This window comes from Ursus arctos, unplaced genomic scaffold (assembly GCF_023065955.2).
Source record: "Ursus arctos isolate Adak ecotype North America unplaced genomic scaffold, UrsArc2.0 scaffold_5, whole genome shotgun sequence".
Lineage (NCBI taxonomy): Eukaryota > Metazoa > Chordata > Mammalia > Carnivora > Ursidae > Ursus > Ursus arctos.
This window is the reverse complement of record NW_026623067.1, coordinates 34,112,685-34,137,383: the sequence shown is the minus strand read 5'-3', so window position 1 is coordinate 34,137,383 and position 24,699 is coordinate 34,112,685. Positions and strand designations below refer to the sequence as shown.

Below are 24,699 nucleotides of genomic sequence, written 5' to 3'. Positions count from 1 at the left end.
AATTCCCTTTTTCGTGGAGTGTATAGTCAAGATAGGGAGAAGGAAAGGACAAAATATAAATACAGACAATCTGTTGGACAGTAATATAAGCTACAAGAAAAATCAAGCAGTGAGAGAGAGACGACAGGATGAAAAGAGAAAGTGTATTTTTTTTTCATTATTCTTAAAGGATCATCTCTCCAAAAATGCTTGTCTTTTTTTGTTTTGTTTTGTTTTTTTAGAACATTCAAATTATTTCAACTAAAAAAAAAAACAAAACCAGTTCATCCATTTCTCCTATCCCTTGACTCTGGCAACTACCAAACTGTTCTCAGTATCTATGATCTGGGATTTTTGGGAGTTTTTTTAGATTCCACATATAAAAAAAATCATATGGTATTTGTCTTTCCCTGACTTACTTCATTCAGCTTAATACTCTAAAAGTTCAGCCATGTTGTTACAAATGACAAGATTTCATTCTTTTTTATGGCTGAATACACCACAATTTCTTTATCCATTAATCCATCGATGGACACTTAGGTTGCTTCCGTTTCCTATTATAAATCATGCTGCAATGAACCTGGGACTGGCAGATGTTTTCAAGTTAGTGTCTTCGTTTTCTTCACATAAGTACCAAAAACTAGAATTACTGGATTACGTGGTACTTCTATTTTTAATTTTTTGAGGAAACTCCGTAAGGTTTTTCTTTTTTTTTTAATTTAAATTCAATTAATCAACATATATTATTGGTTTCAGAGGTAGATGTCAGTGATTCATCAGTCTTATATAATATCCAGTACTCACTACATCACGTGCCCTCCTTAATGTCCATCACCCAGTTACCTCCAAGCCCTTCTCTGTCATCAACCCTCAGTTTGGGAAACTCCATACTGTTTTCCACAGTGGCTGTACCAATCTGCATTCCCACCAACCGCATGAGGATTCCCTCTTCTCCACATCCTCGCCAACGCTTGTTATTTCTAGTCTTTCTGATAATAGCTACTCTAACATGTATAAGGTGATAGATAACTCATTTGTGGTTTCAATTTGTATTTCCCTGATGATTAATGATGCAGAGCACCTTTTCATGTATCTGTTGATCATGCGTATGTCTTCTTGGGAAGGCGGCCTTTTCAGGTCCTCACTTTTTAATTGGAATGTTTGTTTTTGTGCTATTGAGCTGTATGAATTCTTTATGTATTTTGCTCATTATCTCCTCATCAGATATATGATTTTCAAATATTTTCTCCCATTCAGTAGGGTGCCTTTTCATTTTTATTAATGGCTTCCTTTGCTGTGCAGAAACGTCTTGTTTGATGTAGTCCCACTTGTTTTTTGCTTCTTTTGCTTTTGGGATCAATTCAAAAAATCAGCACCAAGACCAATGTCAAGGAGCTGCCTATGTTTTCTTCTAGGAGTTTTATGGTTTTAGGTCTTATGTTCAAGTCTTTAATCCCTTTTGACTTAATTTTTGTGTATGGTGTCAGATAGCGGTCCAGCTTCATTCTTTTGCATGTGGTTGTCCAATTTTCCCAACATCATTTATTGAAGAGACTGTCCTTTCCCAGTGTATATTCTAAGCTTCTCTGTCATAAATTAACTCTTTATCTAAAGTGTGGCTTTATTTCTGAGCTCTCTCTTCTGCTGCACTGACCTACAGGTCTGTTTTAATGCCAAGCCCACACTGTTTTAATTATGGTATCTTTAAAACCATAGTTAATTATACTTCAATTTTTAAAAATTTGTTTAAAACATTACTATAGTTTTGCAATATAGTTTTAAATCAGGCAGTGTGATGCCTCTAGCTTGATTCTTCTTTCTCAAGATTGCTTTGGCTATTCTTGGGTCTTTTATGGTTGTATTCAAATTTTAGGATTGTTTTTTCTATTGCTGTGAAAAATACGGCTACTTCCATTTTTAAAAAACATATGGTACATGGCAAAATGAAATCCATAACTCTTCTGGAAATCAAATAATTACCAAAGAACACAGAGTCAAAAACAGCTACCTGCTAGCATGTAACAATTCACCCGGAGGGCCAGCAATATGAAAACAACTGCTGATTAATCAATAAAATCAACAAAATAAATTCTTACCTGGGAGCTGAAATGGACTTCCTGGTCCAGAACTTGCTGGGGAATTGGGATATGTGCTGCTAGCAGGGGAAGGGGGATAAGGGCTATTTGGAGATAAGGGAAAAGGAGTGTTGTTGGGCTGGTGGAAAGAATCTGGAAACGTTGCATTTTGTGGCATGTGCGGCTCGTTGTGGCTCAGGTTTCTAAACTGAACCAAAAGGCTGTGTTGTGGATTGAATTCATTGTGACGAGGCACTAATACTGGAGGTAAGACTGAAAGACAAAAATCAAAAGTCATCTGTCAGCAAAGACTAAAGCAAATATCCCATACACATTCAAGGGTAGATAGAAAGGATTCAGTAAAACTGTAAACTTATTAAACCAATTTACTTTCAGGAAGGGCTGCTTCGTAGAACCTTGAATGTATATTTACATAATAACTAAACCAAAAGCACTCTAAGGATTTAGGCCTGTATAAAGAGCTCTGGAAAACAGAAAATCCAGGAAAGATACCTCTCCTATTCAGGAAAGAAGACATATTTAAAAACAATCATAACACAGAGAATTTAATGTAGTGAGAGTTCAACAGAGGTGAGCACTTCCAGCTAGCAAGAATCAAACAAAACACTTTGGAAAAGATTACATCTGACTGGACATTAAAGAACAGGGAGTACCAGGGGGCGCCTGGGTGGCACAGCGGTTAAGCGTCTGCCTTCAACTCAGGGCGTGATCCCGGCGTTATGGGATCGAGCCCCACGTCAGGCTCCTCCGCTATGAGCCTGCTTCTTCCTCTCCCACTCCCCCTGCTTGTGTTCCCTCTCTCGCTGGCTGTCTCTATCTCTGTCAAATAAATAAAGAAAATCTTTAAAAAAAAAAAAAAAAAAAAAAAAAAGAACAGGGAGTACCAGGTGCAGGGATAGTAGAGAAGGAGATGGGGAGACTCCAGGAGGGAGATAAGAAAGCATATTCACAGTTGGCCCGAACACTGAACTAGGAGCTGAGATTAGAGTGTGACACTGAGGTCAGCTATTAAAATGCCCAGAAAGCCTCTGTGTTTCCAATTTTGAACATTTCAGATTTCACATTTTATGCTCTTCGGTCAAGTTTTCCCTAGTGAAAATAATATTTCCTATGTAGAGGGGCGCCTGGGTAGCGCAGTCGTTAAGCGTCTGCCTTCGGCTCAGGGCGTGATCCTGGCGTTGCGGGATCGAGTCCCACATCGGGCTCCTCAGCTGGGAGCCTGCTTCTTCCTCTCCCTCTCCCCTGCTGTGTTCCCTCTCTCGCTGGCTGTCTCTCTGTCACATAAATAAATAAAAAAAATCTTTAAAAAAAAAAAAAATATTTCCTATGTAGAAGTCTTCCATTCAAAATCAGTTTTCTAAACATGATCATAATGAAAATATATCCAACAAAGCCTAAATATTTTAAGAGACCTATTTTTAAAAGGTTAACTCTATTCAAACATTCAGTTTTTCTGAAGACTCAAACGACCAATCACATAGAAATATCTGACTACCCTTCCCTAAGGAAGTTGAAACAAACATGATTTCTTTAAACTCTTAACTGTATCAGTTCATCTCTTTTACAACTTTTCAGTATCTGTCAATGTAATTTTACTTCCAAAAATCTCACTTTGACTCGGACATCATTCAGCGGCAACAAAATCAAGCTGTTTTTAAGTTAACTAGGTCATACTTCCCTGCCTGAACTAGGGATGTACCTGAGGAATGAGGGGCTCTCTACGTCCGTATCGGGACTGTTTTTCGTCTCTTTTCTTCGTACTGAATCGGTGTTGTAATTATGTGGTTAACATCTGATTACAATTGTTTCGCTCTACTGTGCATTACCAACTGCTGTTCCCTTTACAGAATGATGGGACAGCTGCCATTGGTTAGGAGGCATTAGACCATAAGAATTCTAAGTTTAGCTGGCTAGCAAGCCGAAAGACGAAGTGAAATAACTAATGAGGAATTCAATCCAGTAATACCTTTATTTTTTTTTTTTAGAGGCAGAGCTAAAATCACTGACTTCTTATTATCTATACACATCACTTTTTAAAGACTATTTTAATCCAAAATACATAGTTTAAAAAGACAGATGCTACAAGAGATAACAAACTAGGCAACTTCTAAGCCTCCTCCCATACTGCTTCCAGAGACAACAAATTTAAATTCTTAGCCACCTCTTCTGATACTTACTTTGCGCATTGCTAAATAATATGCTTATATTGCTATTATTAATTTGCCAAGACATCATTTGCTGATTTGCTATTGTGGCAAATGGAACAGTTTTCTTATATCATTTTACCCCACTCCCATTCCCATTCCCCTCAATAAATTTACATAAAAAATGTTGGTTAAATCAACATCTGGTGTTTATTATATGTACAAATATTATTCATTCCTGAGCCAAGTATGTACTATGATTCTATTTTTTTTCTTGAACAGTGCTTTAAGTAAAGCTGATTACTGACTTGTCTTCATTTGCTTAATCTTAAGTACACACCACTAATATTTCCAGAAGTCTAATAGGTTTGTTAAACTCCTATCAATACTATTTTCCAGATGCCACAAATAAACAATCTATTAACTCATTTTTTCCCCTGGACCCTTCATCCTTCTATGATCTAGACTGGTAGCTCCCCTTAAGTCTCCTAGAGATCTCAAGTCCTTAGACTTCCCTTCTCTTCTCTCCTGTTGGAACCCATTTTCTAGACCTTCTGCTCTATTAGTTCCCTAAGAAGGGTAAAAGGAAGGGGGCACCTGGGTGGCTCAGACAGTTAAATGTCTGCCTTGGACTCGGCTCATGATCCCAGGGTCCTGGGATGGAACCCAACATCAGGCTCCCTGCCTCTCCATCTGCCTCTCCCCCTGCTCGCTCGCTTGCTCTCTCTCTTTCTCTCTCTCAAATAAATAAGAATTTTTTTAAAAAGGGGGGGTAAAAGGAAGATAAATTTTTAGTCCTTGCATATATGAAAATATCTTGTCTTTTGTTTGTCTGCAGATTCCAGAATAAACTTATTCTCTCTGAATTTTAGGGGTACTGCTTCACTGTCTTCTAGAATCCACAACTGCTCTGAGAAACCCAACATTCTCACTTCCAGTCCTTTCTATGTGTCCTGTTTTTTCTCTCTGGGAACTTTCAGAATCTTCTTTTTTAACCATGATATACTAAAATTTCATGCGTGGGTCACTTCTCCCTGACAGCACCATCACGACCGTTCTTTTAGCTAGTCTCCATATCCAATGTTATTTCCTGAGCCTTTTCACCATACCAGGCTTTTATTATCTCCATGTGAAATTCAGCATGGGAGACATCTTCTAAGGTGGCCACCATGATTCCTGCCTCTCAGTGTTCACCCTTGCATAATCCTCTCCCTTTCAAGGTATTATCTCTGGCTGTTCACCAACAGAACACGGCAAAGGTGACAGCATGGTATAAGAATATAATGCCCTTCTATCAAGAAGACCCTCTCTCTTCTTACTGTCTTTGAAGAAGTAAGCTGCCATGAATGTGAGCTACCTATGAAAAAGGTGGCAAACAAATGAAGGCAGCCTCTAGTCAACAACCAGCAAGAAGAGTCCAATAGCCCACAAGGAACTGAACCCCATCAACAATCACATGACCTGGGAAACAGATGCTTCCCCAGCTGAGCCTTACATGAGACCCAAGCCCTGACCAACACCTTAAATACAGCCTAGCAAAGGACTCAAGTTAAGCCATGTCTGGACTCCTGTCCCACAGAAACTATGAGATAATAAATGTGTATTAAGCCACTTACTTAATCTGTTATGCAGCAAAAGATAACTAATACACCCAACTAGTATCTCAGTTTACATAATTCATTCATTAAAAAAAATATTTACTGTGTACCACCTACTAAGTGCCAGGTAATACTACTATTCTAAGTACTGGTGATACAGTACAGAATGAGACAGAGGAAGTTCCTGCTTACATCAGTCAATAAATAAAATAAATATCTAACACAGCATCAAGCAGTGATGGGGGTATTTGAGCAAGGACTGAATGGAGTGAGAAAATGTACCATGAAAAGATTAAGGGAGAGAGTTAAGTAGAAAAAACAGAAAAGAAAAAAAAGTCTAGATGCAGGAGTAGGGCAAGTCCACGCAACAGAGGAAGTTTAAAGAGAGGTTATGTAGGGGCTTGTAGAAATCTGTTCTAACTGTGATAAAAGTCTTAAGTGTTTTGAGCAGGCACAGACGTCAATTTGGTATTTTTTCTTTTTCTTTTTTTTTTTAAGATTGATTTATTTTACATAGAGAATCTCAGGCGGACTCCCCACTGAGCATGGAGCCTGACATGGCTCAATTTCACGACCCTGAGCTCATGACCTGAGCCAAAACCAAGAGTCAGATACTTAACTGAAGAGCCACCCAGGCGCCCCATGATTTGCTATTTTCTAAAGATCACTCTGGCTGCTGTGCAGAAAACAGAATGGATTGGGGGGAAAGAAAAGAGGCCGGGAGACCAATTAGGACACTGCTTAAGGTGGAAGATGATGATGGTCTGTCCTAGAACAGTGATGTCAGAGATGGTAAAATGGGACATTATTAAGATATATTTTGAAGGTACGACAAACAGCATTTGCTCATAGTTTAAATGAGGACTTCAGATGGAGAAATAAAAAATGACTTCTTGGTAGCAATTACATGAATGCTGATGCTATTTACTTCAACAGGGAAAACTGGAGGCAAAAAGGACTTGGTGGGAAGAAAAAATCAAAAGTCCTATTTAGACATATTATATCTGGTATGTTTATGGGACACTCAAGTGGAGATGTCAAAAGGGCAACTGAATACAGAAGTCTAAACTCAAAGGAGAAGTTCACTCTGGAGTTCAAAATGTGAGCATGAGCTTACAGTTTTATGACACGTGACAGCATGAGAGCCCACAGAGGAAAAATATAGATGTAGAAAAGGTCTAGGGACTGAGTCATGTGAAAACAGGAAAATAAGCCAGTAAAGAGACTCAGCAAAAAGAGCCTGTGAAGGAAGAGAAGCAGAAGACTGTCATGTTTCAGAAGCCAATAAAGCAAAAGTTGTGAGTGGAAGAGAAGAAGAGCAAGTGTCTCAAATGACGTTGAAAAGGCAAGTGAGATGAGGACTGAGAATGACCCCTCCATCCAGAAGGCAGTCACCGGTGATCTTGACAAGTCAAATGGTAGAGAAGATAGACCAAGCGGTGGGGTGTCCAGAAAGAATGGGAGGAAAGTAACGTAAAGATTTAAAAAAAAAAAAAAAAAAAAAGGAAACTCCTATAAAAGGACTCAAAGAAACAGGAGACTGGGGGTGAGGGGATGTGAATGGGGTCGGGACCAGAATTCTTTAACTTCTGTTTTAGGATGGGCAGTAGCATGACATGCTTATGTGCTGACAGAAACAGTCTAATAGAGAGGAAAAACGCAATCCTAGGGAGAGGGGTGATAACTGTATGAACAAAGTTCTTGAATAGACAAAAAGGAGTGGGATGGAGCACACATATGGCGCTTAGGTTTTAGATAAAACAGAGACATGTCATGCAGAGGAAAGGCACAGCAAGCGTACAACCGACCAAGTGATTCGTGGACATATGACTGACTGCTTACAGCGAACATGAATTAGAATTAGCTACTTGGGAGCTATTTTATCTATATATAAAAAGCTAAATTCAAAATCCACTATTTTTTGAAGATTAAAATTTTTAAGAAGGAAACACAAGGCTAATGCAGCTTTTTAATTACTCAATCCACTGAAACGTAAATCAGAAAAAGACAAGTTTTTGTAATTCTTCTCAATGTAAAACCTACCTGGACTCTCCACTCTCTTATAGTGGTATGGGTTGATACAAACTTCTTTCTGCTTAGATCCAAAAGGAAATTCACAAATATCCAATGGCTTTAGCTCATGATGACTCTGCAAATCAGGCCAGCGCCAAACACGACAATATATAACATGGGGTAAGCCTTTTCTGTGGGAAACCTGCAGGCGTCCATCTAAAGATCTGGGAATAGTGACACATTTACTCGGCTGTCCTGGACTGCTCAAGGCTTTCTCCAGTTCTTCCATGGCACCCTTTTTCTTTTTTAGCTTTTTCACCAAAGCATCGACTGCTTTTTCTGCCCATTTCTCCTCTTCATCACCTTGCTTCCAGCCCAACAATCGCTTTACTGCTGGACTAGTAAAGGAAAACAAGCTGGCCATTGACGTCATTTGATATAAATCTTCAGAGACCTTCTTGCAACTCAAAGTCAGTGGCTACTCAAAGAACAGCTCACAGATGAAAAGTCACATACAGGTTCTAAGCAGAAGTTCCAATTAAAAAGGGAGGAGTGACATTTATCTTCATAAGTGCCATAAGATTCTTTCATTGGTTCAAGTCCTAAAAAAGAAAGAGGGAAAAGGATAAGACCCCTAACTTAAATGAATGCAATTAACATACATCTAAAATCAATATAATCGGAAAGTATGTTATTTTTAAATAAGAGTAGAAAAACATTACAAAGTAAAACAAAAATCTAAGTCTAAAAAGAGAAATATTCCCTAAAGTCCTGTGACCACTCACTTCCTTTCTCCATAACGTGAACAAATAACTCACTGGCAATGCCAAACAACCACCAAAAGCAAAAACAGATTGCTCTACCTCCTCTCCTACATATTTTCCAAACAAATAAGCCTCTAGACTTTCATTTCCTTTCCTCAGGCCAATAAGCCCCCAAACGCCCTTCTAAGGTTTGATTGTGAAGTACTTCTCTTCACTGAAACCCATGTCACATGCCATGTCAATTTTGAACACAGTATGTCCTAATGTTAACAAAAGTCTTCAGAGAAATCTCTTTCCTAAGGTCATTATTCTCTGTAAAGTGTTTCACAGACTTATAAGGTTTGGGGAAGAGCTTTAGTCCTATTTAAGACACATTATTAGATGCAAATTTTATCAAGCTTTGTATTAGTTTTTTCATAAGAGATAACAAATCCTCAGATAAATCATAGCACACATAATTGCTAGAAAAATGGGAAGTATCTAATTTTAAAACTAAAAATGCTGAATAGATTTAAAGGGAATAAATTCAAAATTTAACCCAGAAAAGGACAGTTTGTAATTTTATAATCCCTATTGCCTTCTGGGGTATTTTAGGCCTGTTAAGTTAAAGAACCTGCTCTCAGCAGAGCACCCGCTGCGCGCTTACGAAGCTCTTGGAGATGATGACAGGAGGAAGTGATGTGCAGCAGCACTGCACTGATAAGAATGGGTACAATTCCCTGTGGTCACTACACAGCCAACTACAGACAATGAGCAGCTAGTGAAACAGCAGGAGTAATGTTTGGAAAAAGGATGTCAGTAACAAACTGGAAGCCAAGAGGCTTCTTTTATTGTGCCTAAAATTGCAAATAATGCTGCAGCTCTGCCTTTGACAATTTCTACCAAACTTCTGGCATCAAGACCATTCTGGATTGGGATCCATCTTCCCAGAAAAGAATATGTGTGTTCAGTTAAAACCCAGGTAAACACAAATGAAAATAAAACTGAGTTAAATTCAACCAATAATAACTAATTGCTTGCTATGTGCCATACCCTGTGAACTGCCATGATGGTGCTTACAAAAAAAAAAAAAAAAAGTCACACCAAATTATATTTCATCTTAAGACCCAACAGATTCATTCACTCAACATACACTTACTGAGACCTAGTAAGTGCCAAGCATTGTTCTGGATACTGATCAACCAGCACTGGCTATCCAGACTGCTACGAACCATGGTTAGAATCTAGAACCATGGGTGCAAAGGTATGCAGAGTAAAGTAATACTCCTTCTGTGTGGATGGACTTCCCAACCCTACATGGGATAATTCTGCCAGGCAGGCAAAATTAAAGAAATATAAGGAAAGACTGGAAGTGTATTTGTCAGTAACAGGTCACGGACAGTGAAGTGTTATATGCTAGAAGCGTGGAGCTCAGGTGTAGCTGCATCAAGGATATAGGATAAAAGCCATCTGGGCCAGAGAGTAAAGGTAACAAAATAAACCAAAATATCATTGACTTGCCTAAAACAAGAGAAATTTCAGAGGCATAGGGACACAAACAACCACCAAAAAATATGTGAGCAAACATGACTAGAGCATTTCCTAAAATAGAGAACAGACAGCTCTGGCTAACTTATCCAGTAACACGGAACATAATGGAGAGCAGACAGGATAGTGCATGTGTGTGGGAGAGAGAATATATGAACAATGGAGAGAATAAGCTGAGGAAAGGGACAAGAGGAGAAAATTCTGAAGACCAGACACTAGACTGTAGTTAACCACTAGACGGTGCTTAATAAATGTTAATTACTAATCCCACTATCTTCATCCTCGTCATCAAGTACTAACCATACTACGTATTAACCAAAAAAAAGGGAAAAGTTACTTCTGCGTGTACACAAAGAACAAGGACTAGAAGGCTACATACTGAATTCGTAACTGCAGTTACCTTTGGGGAGAGGCATGGAATGGGGGAGAGGCATGGAATGGGGAAAGGCAAGAGAAAGGGGTCCTTGTGTTTTGTTTTATGTATTTCTGTATTGTTTTAACTTTTTCACAAAGGGAATCTATTAATGCATTACTTGCATAATACTAAACTAAAAATAGTAAGTAATTTAAAACAAATTGTCTTGAATAGCACAGAGTTACGAGTGACGTACAATGACGAGGTAAAACTAACGCATGCTGTGTTAGAGGTCAGGATGGTTTCCCTTTGAAAGGAAGGGTGTTAACTAGAAGAAAAACTCAGTTTCTGTCAACCCGGTAAAGTTCTGCTTCTCCTCTGGGTGACTCTATGGGAAAGCTCAGTTTGTGAAAATCCGGCTGGTGGGATACTTAAGATGTGCACACGCTTCTGCATGTTTTAAAATTTTTCTGGACATATAAAAAGTTTTTGCGGTTTCCTTCCCATTTTTCTCCCCAACATCAATCAATTCCCCTTCTCAAAAGTAATCCTTTTGTGTCTGTCTTTCATGTCCTTACAGAGAAATTTAACACAAATACAAACAAATACAAATATATACATAAAACCTCTTTTTCCATAGTGGTGTTCTAAAAAGAAAAAGGTACGGAAAAACATATGAACAACATATGCTCAAGATCTTCCCATTCTAATATAGAAAGTGCTTCCACATTTTTTTCTACTATACAGAATTCTAGTATACAAGTAATCTTACAAATATGTCAAATTATTCCTCTGCTCAAAAATTATTCAGTGGCTTCCCATTACACTTAGTATCCAAATTCCTTAACATCACTTTATAGGGCCTACAAGATCTGGCCTTTGGCCTTTCCTTCAAAGTAATTTCTTACCATTCTCCTACCCAACTTTGCACTAAATCACTCCTTTCCATTTCTCAAGTGCTCCAAGGTCATTTCTACCTTAATGCCTTTGCACTTGATGTCTCCTCCCTTGGAATTCTCCCTGATCTTATTTAACATGCTTACTCTTTCAGTTAATTCAGCTGCTCAAATGTCACTTCTTGAAAAAGGACTTCCCTGGCCACTTTTTATCTAAAATAGCATACATCACACTCCCACATCATTCTCTACTCCCTGATCCTGCTCACTTTTCTTTCATGCTATTTATCCTAACCCGATCAACATATCAATTTTATTTACTTAATATATGTCTTTCCTCACTGAAATGTTCGTAGGCAGGTAGCTTCATCTTCCTTATCCATCATCAAATTCCCTGGACCGAGAACAGTGCCTATTTATTAAGTGAGTGAGCAAGCAAGTAGTGAGTGAGTGAACTAAAGAAAAGCAACTCAGAAAAATATACATTCCTTTATCAGAGCAACCATATGAAAGTTAAAACATTGTATTTATGGATATGCACAGATACGGTAAGAGAATAGAAGCATGGATAAAAATGAATCCTATCAATCTCAGGACAATGAGTCCTTGTTGCCACTGCTAAGGAAAGAAGGCTGAAGAATGGAAAAGCTTCAGCTGTTTTAAAACCAAATTTGGTTTTAAAATATCTGGCACGTCATTGTTATATTCTCTCTTCTCTATGTTAAAATACTTCATAACTCAAAATATTCACAATTTTTAATTTTTATTTTATTTTATTTTTTTTTTTTTAAAGATTTTTATTTATTTATTTGACAGAGAGAGAGAGACAGCCAGCGAGAGAGGGAACACAAGCAGGGGGAGTGGGAGAGGAAGAAGCAGGCTCCCAGCAGAGGAGGGAGCCCAATGCGGGGCTCGATCCCAGGACTCCGGGACCACGCCCTGAGCCGAAGGCAGCCGCTTAACGACTGCGCCACCCAGGCGCCCCCACAATTTTTAATTTTTAAAAAGTAGTGTGATGAAAAGAGAAAATGATCAGATTCTGTCCTTTACAAGATATAAGACCATGACCGGTATCACTCTAAGTCTGATTCTTCTGAAAAAAAGGGATGATAGTTCCTAAGTAACTGAAATGTTGAAGTAATAAAATATGTAGGGGCGCCTGGGTGACTCCGTTAAACATCCCACTCTTGGTTTCACAGCTCAAGTCATGATCTCAGGGTCATGAGATCTCGGAGACCAGGCTCCATGCTCAGCTTAAGATTCTCTTTCCCTCTCCCTCTGCCCATCCCCCCTGCTCGCATGCACATCCTCTCTCTCCGAAATAATCTTTTAAAGAATAACATATGTGTGCACATATATGTAAACACACACACAACAGATGCTTTATAAATTAAAAGCACTATTCAAACATGAATTATGATCATTAGTTATTCAAAGGAAGAAGAATCAAGACTCAAAAAAATGGCTGGATCTGGGGCACATGGATGTGTTAAGCACCCAACTCTTGATTCTGGCTCAGGTCCTGATCTCAGGGTTGTGGAATCGAGCCCTGCATCGGGCTCCACACTGGGCATGGAGCCTGCTTAACATTCTCTCTTTCTCTCCCACCCCCTCTGCCCCTCTCCACTCCCTCTCTTGGAAGAAAAAAAAAAAGGCTGGATCTAGTATGAACCTAACATACCCACCACTATACCACTATATACACATTCTGATCCACCCCAAATTCCTGTACTTTTGCCCATCTGGGTCTTCCAAGAAAAATCTCTGTCATCCTTAATGATAAGCTCAAGGCCACCCCCTTTGGTGAAGAATTCCTTTACCACCCGATTCTAAAAAGGCTGTGGTCACTGAATATCATAAATACTAAGACAGTGATAACAACATAACTTTGCAAATGGAATACAAAATCCTTCCAGAAGGAAGTCTTCAGCACCTGGCACCATTCCATGCATCACACCACATACTAAAGAAGTATTTAATGAATGGTCATTGATTTTTCTATCAACGGTACCTTGAAATTAAAGATAACTTCAAATTGTAACCCAGGTGACTAAGATAATGATAACTCCATTAGCAGAATTAAGGACTCTCAGAAAGTAGTTGAGTCAGTAGAGAAGATGGTTAACTCTACTGGAAAAAGGTCATGACTGGAGATACAGGTTTAGCAAGGAAAAGATGAGAAAGAGATTTAAGATTTTGCACAAAGAGCTGAAACAGTAATAAAAAATAGGTTCAAGAGAAAGAAAAGGGCAGCATGTTAACACCTGCATATTAGGGAACACTGACTAGTACGGAAGAGAAAAAAGTTACCAATGAAGTATTGTTAAAAGGAGGAGCTTAGAATTAGATACAATGGTACTGCAGAATATCAAACACAAGGCAGAGTTTAAAAAGAGTGAGAACAAAGAAAAGGCCAATGACTGGTGAATGAGGATGTCATTAGCTCAACCTCAAGAGACCAGTTGCAGAAAAAAGAATGGGTGAGAGTCCAAAAACCTAAGACCCAATATTACTGTTTTCTTAAAACTAGCACTGGGAAAGGAGGGACAAACCATGTACTCAACTCTTTAAATGATTAAAAATCTTAGAAACCTCTCATGGTATTCTTTCCAAAAATATTTTATAACTTTGCAAACTGTGTAAGTGGTATGAGCAAGCAATCCAAGTGCTCATTATCTAAGTCCCACCTTACAAAGTTAAAAAGAAAGGAACAAAATTCATCATAAGAATTCACTGATGAATAAGCAAAAGAACTGACCAGGCATTTCACATAAGAAAATATCACAGTGGCCATTAGATGGTAAAATGGGTTCAACATTATTAGTTATCAAAAAAAAATTTTTTTAAAGAAAACAGTGAAATACCACTGTATTACACATAAATCCCTATGACCCAGCAATTCCATGTCCAGATATATCCAACAAAAACAAGTGGTACTGTCATCAAAAGCAAGTACATGTTCAGAGCAACTTTATTTTTACTAGCTCCAAATTGGAAATAACCCAAATATCCATCAACAGTGGAGTGGGACAATAAATCATAGTAATAAGTTCAAAGAATAGAATACTTCACAGCAATGTCAAAGAACAAACTAACATATGGAAAACATGGATGAGTCGCACAGGCATGATATCACAGAGATAAAATAATGAAGAAGTCCGATATAAAAGATTACACATTATATCATTCCTTCTGAAAGACAGGGAAAAACCTATGTCATCAGAGACAAGAAAGTTACTAAGTGGGGACAAGGGAGAGCCTTCTGGGGAGAAAGCAATATTCCATAACTTGATTTGGATGACGATGACACAGAAGTACACGTAAGTAAAAGTTCACTCAGCTATACACATAAGATTTATTAAAAAGTCTTTAAAAAAAGTGTTAGTGAACTGATCTCTTAAAAAGTGGTTCCCATTCACTACCATCTCCTTCACCATAATGACTTAAAAACCAACAGTGAAAGTGAGAGGTTTGCAAAATATGGTTAAGATTTCACAAAGTTTAGGGGCGCCTGGGTAGCTCAGTCCTTAAGCATCTGTCTTTGGCTCAAGTCATGATCCCAGGGTCCTGGGATCGAGCCCCGCATCGGGCTCCCTGCTCCGCTGGAAGCCTGCTTCTTCCTCCCCCACTCCCCCTGCTTGTGTTCCCTCTCTCGCTGGCTGTCTCTTTGTCAAATAAATACATAAATAAATAAAATCTTAAAAAAAAAAAAAGATTTCACAAAGTTTATTAAAATAGTGCCCAACAATGTAGCATTTGGGATTTACTTTTACCCTACCAGTCCCCCAAGCAAGTAAATTAATCTGTTAACTGTTTCATGAGTTCTGACAAAGGCCACAAGACTCCTGAGCCAGAGACAAAGGACTTTATCACTCATAGCACAGCAAGCAGCATAAGCCTCAGATTTGTGGTTCCCTTTCCCTCCAAGAGACCCATGGGCACGGGAATGATGAAATATGGCCAAGATGGACGGTATGCCTGCAGTGAGTTTGCAGTGATGAGGAACAATGAGCTTGGGGAATTCACCACTTTTACATTAAGCAAGCCTCTCTTTGTGGAAAGAGAACAGCTTCACTATCAAAGGATTAACACTGGTCCTTAGTAAAATCGATGTTTATTTTTTATGGATATTTTTGTAAAAAAATTAAAATGCTCTTTATGTTAGTAGCACAAATGACAAACATAAAGGATGCCCTATCATGCTATTAAATTACTGTGAGAAAAATTACACCTATTAGGGGTGCCCGGGTGGTTCAGTCGGTTGAGTGTCTGACTCTTAATTTTGGCTCAGGTCATGAACTCCGGGTTGTGAGATCGAGCCCCGCCTCAGTACCCACACTGTGCATGAAGCCTGCCTGCTTAGGACTCTCTTTCTTCCTCTGCACCCCCGCCCCCGCCTCCACTTCCGGCTCATGTGCTCTCAAAAAAAAAAAAAAAATTAAAGTCTATCCATCAAACTTGATTCATTCTTTGTTCATTGTAAGAATACATGTTTACAATTATAACCTAATGTTTTTCTAAAATTTTAATTTTTGAAGATAAAGTACCAATTATTCACAATTTAGTTTAAAATGCTGATCAAATTTTAAATGGTTTCATTTTTTTTTTAAAGATTTTATTTATTTATTTGAGTGACAGGGAGAGTGAGCATATGAGACAGAAAGAGAGAGAACCAGTGGGAGGAGAGGCAGAGGGAGGGGGAGAAGCAGGCTCCCCACTGAGCAGGGAGCCGGACAAGGGAGTGGATCCCAGGACCCCGTGATCATGACCTAAGCCGAAGGCAGCTGCTTAACCTGAGCCATTCAGGTGCCCCTAAATGGTTTAATTTTAAATGCGCTTTTTTAGAACCAATTATCATCAGTTCAGGAAAACCTACACATGACAATGACCTTTTCTTGATGACTTAGTTATCCTTATGAATCTCTCCACTGCTGTGCTGTGTTGGGAATTCTCTGTACAAAGCACGGGGCCTGGTCTGCATTGTTACCAACTAAACAGACAAAAGTGCATCAATGATCTTGCAAAGTTACTTACACACATGAAAACTTCTGGACATCTGGCTTTCTTAAAAGAATGTAGCTATTTCAAGGAATCCAACAGCTTCCTTTCTAAAAATCAGTTCCTTTGATGATGATGATAATGATGGTAACAGTAATAAACTACGAACGTTTATTGAACAATATGTGAAGCACCTAAGACCTTACACTGAGAGACCAAAAATGATTAAAATCTCAAAACAGCCATTTCAGGTAAATTACATTATTCTCATTTTACAGATGACAGAACAGGCAAAGGGAAATTAAATGTAACTTGCTTATTTCGATAGATAAGAAATAGAGCCAGGAATTGAACCCTAGCAGTCCTGCTCCACCCACACTCCTAGACACTATATACACTGCCTCCTAAAAAGAAAGCCTCCCACCAAGGAATATTCTTTCTTTAAAGATCTTTTCTATTGTTCTCCATAACTCTGACTTCTCCAAAATATTCAAATCATTATGTTACCACAAGATTATACAGTTTCAGCGACCAAGGATAATCCTGTTCAATATGCTCATTTTCAAATTGATTTTCTGTACCACTTAGCATATCTTATTAATTTCTTCATCTACTTTAACCGTCTCTTTTCTCAATTGAGCTAAGTCAATAGGTATGAAAGACTGTTTACTACCATTGTAAAAATTTACGTTTATTATGACAGCCTCAGTCCAAAGCTTTTTAAATTTTCATTAGTAATTTTTTGCCACAGTAATCACTAGAAGACAGTATGTGTGTGTATATGTCTGTGTGTGTGCACATATGTATACACTATACACACACTTTTAACAGCCCAACTCTATCTCACTCATCCACTTTCTTAATATTTAACATTTAGGGGCGCCTGGGTGGCACAGCGGTTAAGCGTCTGCCTTCGGCTCAGGGCGTGATCCCCGCATTATGGAATCGAGCCCCACATCAGGCTCCTCTGCTATGAGCCTGCTTCTTCCTCTCCCACTCCCCCTGCTTGTGTTCCCTCTCGCTGGCTGTCTCTATCTCTGTCGAGTAAATAAATAAAATCTTTAAAAAAAAATATTTAACATTTAAATTTCTAAATAAAATTGTTATACTGGGATTAAAACTTTTTTATTGTACCCATATGATAGATCAATTTTCCCCTGTAAACTTTCTTGTAGGATATATCAGATTCAAAATAACACCTTGATCCACATTGAAATGAAAGTATCAGAGTGCTTGGGGTATAGCAATAGATTCATTTCACTATCTTCACTTGAGTCCTTGGTTATGAAAGAATTTCTCATTATGTATACAAAAAAAAAAGGGTAAGATACTATACTTTTTCTAGCCTGTATATATTAGCATATGTTATGTGAACTCCAAGAAAACACGCAATACCTTTGAAAACAGGTTTTCCAGTGACCAAAAGGTTTCATTTTGAATCTCTTATCAAAAAGTTGGTTCAATTTTTCATACCCTTTTTGCCTTTCACTATATAAAATGAACACCTATTCTCAGTTCAGTCAGCTGTGTACATAACCATTCATAGAATTCTTTCCATAGTACCTCTAAACTTATCCCAGTAATAGAGAAAAGTCCCAAAAGGCTCGATTTAATAACTTCCGTCTTTAGAGGTTACATATCGCTGGGCAGTTAAACGTGGTCCTGCTCTGTGTTCCCTTTCTACAATGCTTTCAGAGTCTACTGAGGCACATACATAACCAGTGTTCAGAGTCTTACTCACACAACACACATTCACTGAGTGCACCTAAAAAGGGCAAACCACTAAGCCAGAAGCTAAAAGGCTGAAAGATCAATCAGGCCCAGACCCAAACTTAAAAGAATTACAAATTGATAATTAAAATATGCCCATACCTATCTACAATACACAATGGAGAATGGCAGATGCCCTAAGGGTGTATAAAGTGGTAAAAGAAATGCAGGGGATGGCCCTTTGGGGAAGGGAAGAAGGGGAGAGACAAGATGGGTGAAGTAGCTTTATCACAGGCATAAAAGCAACTGTGGGTAAAGGTACAAAATCTGAGTTTTTATCTACCAGGATGAGAAAATACTGAATTCAGTTTGCTAGTCATAGGCGGTAGTATTAAAGAACTGGCTAGAAATATACAGTAAGGCTAATCTATACAGGGATAGTAATATATGCACTGTAACACCTAAAAACACCAGATTTGAAGTCTAATCACATCATGCATCTAACATTTCCCCTAAACCTCTGTTTCTATTTTATATAGTAAATATCAGTTCTGAGAATTAAATGAGGTAAACACTTAACTCAGTGCCTGGCATGGTGCGCACGCAGTACTGTAGTTACTATTGTTACAATAATCATAAACATCTTGCTATCAGACCAAGATTTTAAAAATATAGCTGAGCTACTTTATTTCAACAAATATACAGTCATCTACCAGTATTTTATTAACCTTGAAGGAAGAACAAGCTGCCAATTAAACTATCACACAGTGCTTTCTTATCACTTAAGACTTTTCTTCACATTATCATCCTTCTGCCCACAAGACTGTAGGTCTGAAGAGTGCTCCAATATTACTCTAGGACTGTCACTCAAGCCAGACACCCACCCTGCAAGTTCTCATACTGGTGCTTCACCTGATACTTGCTTCACCTTCCCAAAGGTTGTGAATGGTAGAAATGACAACAACATGAACAGAAAGGCAGAGTTTATGCCCACGCAATGACAACTAATCACAACTACCACCTGGCCAAAACCAACACTCAAATACCATCGAATGTAAGACATATCCCAATTTCAGAGATGTTATAAGGTGAAAAAAATGTAACTACACCTTAGAATAAGGAAATAATGCAGCTTTTTCTTTTGTCCTCCCCCAAAGTCCCTTCTCCTGTTCCCCATCACCTCCCACCAGTTTATCTGTCACCCTCCTTTCTCTTTTCTTCTCACTCCTTTGACTCTTTTTACCTGCCTCCACTTCTTCATTCCTCATAGCTTCTCCCACGTTCTTCACTGCTTCCCTCTGTGCTCTCCTCTAAGTAGAAAGGAAAATGCATTTGACAGGCCAGATATGTGAGACCTGGCTTCTGAGCAGATTCTATTTGTGCCTCTGCCATCCTCATCCTGGGCCATCTAACACACTGAAGCTATCCTAAGGTACACCACTGGGAATAATACATATTTGCTATATATTTAATTCCTAAGAAAGCAAGGACACTTTAAGGAACTTAACAGGGAATTACTGGGGTGCCTGGGTGGCTCAGCCCTTAAGCATCTGCTTTCGGCTCAGGTCATGATCCCAGGGTCCTGGGATTGAGCCCTGCAGAAGACTGCTTCTCCCTCTCACACTCCCCTTGCTTGTGTTCCCTCTCTCACTGCCTCTCTCTCTCTCTCTCTCTGTCAAATAAATAAATAAATAAATCTTTAAAAACAAACAAAAAAACAAAATAAAAAACCAGGGAATTATTTTCTTTTGCAATAAACATCCCTAAAAAGCTGTTTCAAACTGATAACAGATAAATTTATTTAACATTTTTAACATTTTAATATTTTTTATAAATAGTAAAGCCGTATAGGATAATCAGGGACATTAAGACAAATTCTGTTTTCTCTTTTTTTGCTCTGAGGCCACACTAAACCAACCTTTTACAATTCTAAGTGTCAAAATGAGCCTTTTCCTTAAAAGCCAAGTCTTGTTAGGGTAATGCAGTGTGGGCTAGTTAATAAAACAAAAAACAGAAACTAAACTGAACATGCCCAAGATACGTTTCAGGGAATTTCTATTTCTACCTTTAAAACCAGAGATTCCCCCAAAATCTAAAATCCCATTAGGAACTACACAGGACAACCTGTGTAAGGTGAGCCAGTTAATTCTCAACAATATTGCAGTTTGAGTGAATAATTAAATCTAGTGATCAAACACCTTCAAACTGAGATTTAGGGGGATCATAAATATAACAGAAAGGAAGAGGAATTATCCCAATACAACTGGAAAACAGGGAGTGAGGGGGAAAAGGTAAAGCGATTACATACTTGTGAATAAGACTGCTGAAGAAAAAAATAACTGGGCTGCAAATGGCTAGTGACAAAGTGGAAGGCTTAGCCAATGTACAAAAAAACATAGCTCTGCCTAGCTCCAGGTCCCTCCCCTCCAACCACAGGCACTGCACTAAGGGGAAGAAATGCCTTACGGATGAGGTGTGGATAACTGCTCGTCATTTTAGCACGAATTCTGGGAACAATTATCACAAGATCAAAATACGAATATGACGATCTATAACTCACAATACAGTTGGTAATAAAGGACAAGAATAAGGAAAACCAAGTATCATTAAGCCAAATGAGGCAAGACAACGACACTTAGCCAGTTTGTGAAACAAAAGGGAAAGGCACCACCAAAGAATGGATGCCAAACAGGGAAGAATGAATATGAGGCTACAGTCAGGCTGCTAGAAAAAACCCTATGTGCAGTGCAGAGTTCTAAGCAGAAAGATATATTTCAAGAGGAATTTCAAAAAGTCAGAAATAACCAAGGAAGAGACTTAATCCAGGGGACAGAGAAGGTAGAGGGAAAACACGGTAGAAATCCAACTATGACGGGAAGACACACCAGCTCAGGGGTACACAGACCATGATAGTGATGGCAGTAGAGACAGAAAATGAAGAGCTGTGATGGGCATTACAAATAAACAATCAATAGGACTTGGAGACCACCTACAAGAGAAACAAGGGCAAGCAAGAAAGGTAAAGGTTTAAAAGCTAAAAAGGGCAATTGTAGTTATAGGCAAGATGAGGCAAGAAAGTGCTGGTGAAGGGCTGGCTGTAAGGGCGTAAGCACTGATACACCTCCAAGGAGATGTGAAATTAAAGCTCAAGAGAGACACAACATGTAGATTTGCAGGATCAAACAAACAGAAGTAAGGTGAATCTATGAGAGTAGGTATTTCATTTATTCACCATTTACTGGGTCTAATAAGCCAGAAACTCAGGCTGAAAAAAACACTATCTGTAATCTCAGAGATCTTGAATAATGGAAAAAAGAAGAGGTTCTACGAAGAACTTCATATGCTAGTTAGCACAACACTTAATTTTCTTCTAGCTCTGTTTCCATATGATAACAAAGATGGGGGATTAAAATAGAGTAAAAAAGGAGGGGGGCACCTGGGTGGCTCAGTCGGTTAAGTGTCCAACTCTTGATTTTGGTTCAGGTCATGATCTCAGGGTCGTGAGATCGAACCCTGTGTTGGGCTCTGCATTGGAGCCTGCTTCAGATTCTCTCTCCCTCTGCGCCCCGCCCCCCACTAGCTCAAGAGTGCTCACTCTCTAAATAAAAAAATAAAATAAAATAATTAAATTAAATTATATAGAGTAAAATACATATACAGCAAGCCCAGAAGGCCAGTAACTGAGCAGGCAGGAATGTGTGCTACTTCTTATGTCAGAACCTGGAGGTCCTTAAGAATGTAAGTATGAACTTATTATCTGCTATCACCTTAGCCTTCTATAGTCTACGTCTGGTTTACGAAGACCTGACTATCTAAGCCTCTCAATTATTTTGTCATTTCTCTGATGACCTCAGAGCTAGAGAGAAAACCAAAGTAACAATAAGACCAAGAAATTCTCGTGTGTTAAGTTCCCAGAAATTCTTCGAGAAACTGCAAACTACTGATGAGACAATAATGCAGAGTACCTAATAAATACAAAGAAAAGCAATGGTATCTAGCTATAAATGAAAACACTGTAAAATTAAGAAAGATCATTCATTACAAAAGGATCTAACACATTACAACACACACACACACACACACACACACACACACACACGTTAATTCTATTTCGGCTCAAGCATCCCTTCTTCAGGGAAGCCTCCCTAGACGCTGCGTGTACGTAAAATCCCCCTATTATATACACTTAATGCATGTATCATATACTTACAAAGCGTGCTACTTTGAAGCACTTAACATACCTATATTTTTACATTTAACTGTCCAACACGGAAAGAGTGCAAATTCTTCAAGACTATAAAGGAGAGGAACCGTAACTATTTTCACTTACCGCTGAAAGCCCTGTGATACATATGCTCACGAAATATTTGTTTTAACGAATGAAAGAGAATGTGCTAAAAAGCTTTTGAAAGGACCTCAGCTGAAGGGTTGGGGTACTTCTCACTTTCTGCTTCATACAACTCTGTACTTCTTAAAACAAACGTACTTCTTATATTAGTCAGGGGAAAAAAACAAATTTCAAATCAAAGTCCAGCTGTACTTCAGCCATTTTAAAATTCTTACTAAAAAGCAATGAGAAACGAGGGGCAAACACCTTCTGCTCCCAATTCATCTTTCAAAAGCATTTATCTTCCCATACTGGAATGTCTTTTGTACCTCAGAGATTCTACAAACGCCATTCTCTGCCTGAACCACTTTCCTCAAGCCTCAACCACTAATTTCTAAGCTCTCTCATCATTCAGGCTTCAGCTTCAGCTGTCATCCCAGAGACCTTCCCTGATCACCCCATAACCCTTTATAAAGTAGGTTTCCCCCAATCCCTAATCCAATACCATGCTCATCTCCTTCACTCTATGAACCAATGGGGAATTATTTGTTGACTTGATTTTTTTCTCTCCCACTAGAATGTAATTTTTAAGAAACAATACTAAGCATATTCAGAGAACTTGTTAAATTTATTCAAGTAATTCATTCAAAAGTATATTTTTTGAGGTAGCATTCTAGGCGCCGGGAACACACACGTGAATAAAGGGGACCAAAACCTTTGTCCTCATGTAGCATTACATTCTAGTAGAGGGAGACAGACAAAAGACAATAAACAAGTGATTATTACAGTTGGGTGAAAAGGGCTATGGAGAAAAATAAAGCAGAGGAACGTAGATGGGAAGTGCTGTGGGAGAGGTGTGATTTTAAACAGGGTTGCTGAACTGGGCCTCACTTGAATAGGTACCAACAGAGTCAAAACTTGAAGGAAATAGGAGCAAGCCAGGCAGGTTCTGTGGAAAATCACGGGCAGGCAAAGGCAACAGGCAATGTAAAGGTTCCAAGATGGGAGCATATCTGGCACTCTGGTAACTGCAAGACCAGTGTAGCCTGAGAATAAAATGAACAAGGTGGGGGAAATAAGAAACGGGGTTAAACAGGTAAGAGACCCGCATATAAGGACACTGACTGTTAAGTCAAATGAGGAGCCATTTGAGAGTTCTCTGATGGAGACATGACAGTTTTGACTAACAACACTAAAGAATTAACTCTGACTGATGTGTTGAGAATAAATAGTAAGGGTAAAAGTGGGAGACCAGTTCCAAGTTGCAGTCAGCTAAGTGAGAGATGATAATGGCTTAGACCAGAGTGATGGCAGTGGGTGGAGAGAAGTAGACAACTTCACATACATTTTAGGGAATAGTAAATTTCCTGATGGAAGAGATATGGGGAATGTGAGAACAGAAGAGTCAACAATGATTCCAAGGTGTCAGCACCGACTACTGGAAGAACAGGATTTGGGGGAAGGCCGATAGCAAAGCTAAAGGAAGATGAGGAGTTACATTTTACATACATTAAATGTATGAATGAAATGTTATTAAGCTTTACCAGGCTTCCATTTCAAATGAAATCATATAAACATCAAAAACCCAAAGATCCTGTTCTTACCTCCAGCTACTTGAGTAGGACCTCTTCATCAACTCCCATAAAGACATCCACAAATCACCTTCCACACTCCTCCCCAGACACAGACACACACAGGGCTCATGCCCAGACTTGACAAAACAATTCATAGAAACAGCTCCCTCACTTTCTGCCCCAACACCTCTCTAACTGCTTCAATCCAAAATAAAAGGCAAGCAACCAATCCAAAAATTTCACCCAACACTGTCAGCCAAAACAGAACCTGCTGAGCACATCAACCCACGCAAATAAATGCCCATGTGGGTCACAACCCATCAAATCTCAGTCAAACCTGTAGAAAAGAATTACAGATGGAGATGCTAAAGAAAGAAATTTCTTTTTTTTTTTTTAAAGAAGATTTTATTTATTTATTTGACAGAGACAGCCAGCGAAAGAGGGACCACAAACAGGGAGAGTGGGAGAGGAAGAAGCAGGCTCCCAGCAGAGGAGCCTGATGTGGGGCTCGATCCCACAATGTCAGGATCACGCTCTGAGCCAAAGGCAGATGCCCAACGACTGCGCCACCCAGGTGCCCCTAAAGAAAGAAATTTCTTATAACCATTCCACAAAATTCAGATTCATTAGGTTTGAGATTAGGGCCCTACCTCCCACCATTTTAACAAGAGTCCCAAATATGCAGCAGGTTTCAGAACCAGGGCCCTTAGGATCACCT

At 38.9% G+C, this 24,699-nt stretch overlaps 1 protein-coding gene across 5 annotated transcripts in view; it reads right to left on the bottom strand.

Annotated features, from left to right (window-relative positions):
- SMAD5 (SMAD family member 5) overlaps positions 1 to 24,699 on the bottom strand; it is a 54,712-nt gene that overhangs the window by 23,792 nt on the left and 6,221 nt on the right. For all 5 annotated transcript variants that reach the window (XM_026508039.4, XM_057307059.1, XM_026508041.4 and 2 more), the window contains 2 exons: positions 7,861 to 8,432; positions 2,076 to 2,327 (listed from right to left, as the gene is read on the bottom strand). In XM_026508039.4, the coding sequence (XP_026363824.1) occupies positions 2,076 to 2,327; positions 7,861 to 8,263 (655 nt within the window). In that variant the 5' untranslated portion in view covers positions 8,264 to 8,432. The remainder of the gene's footprint in view (positions 1 to 2,075; positions 2,328 to 7,860; positions 8,433 to 24,699) is intronic.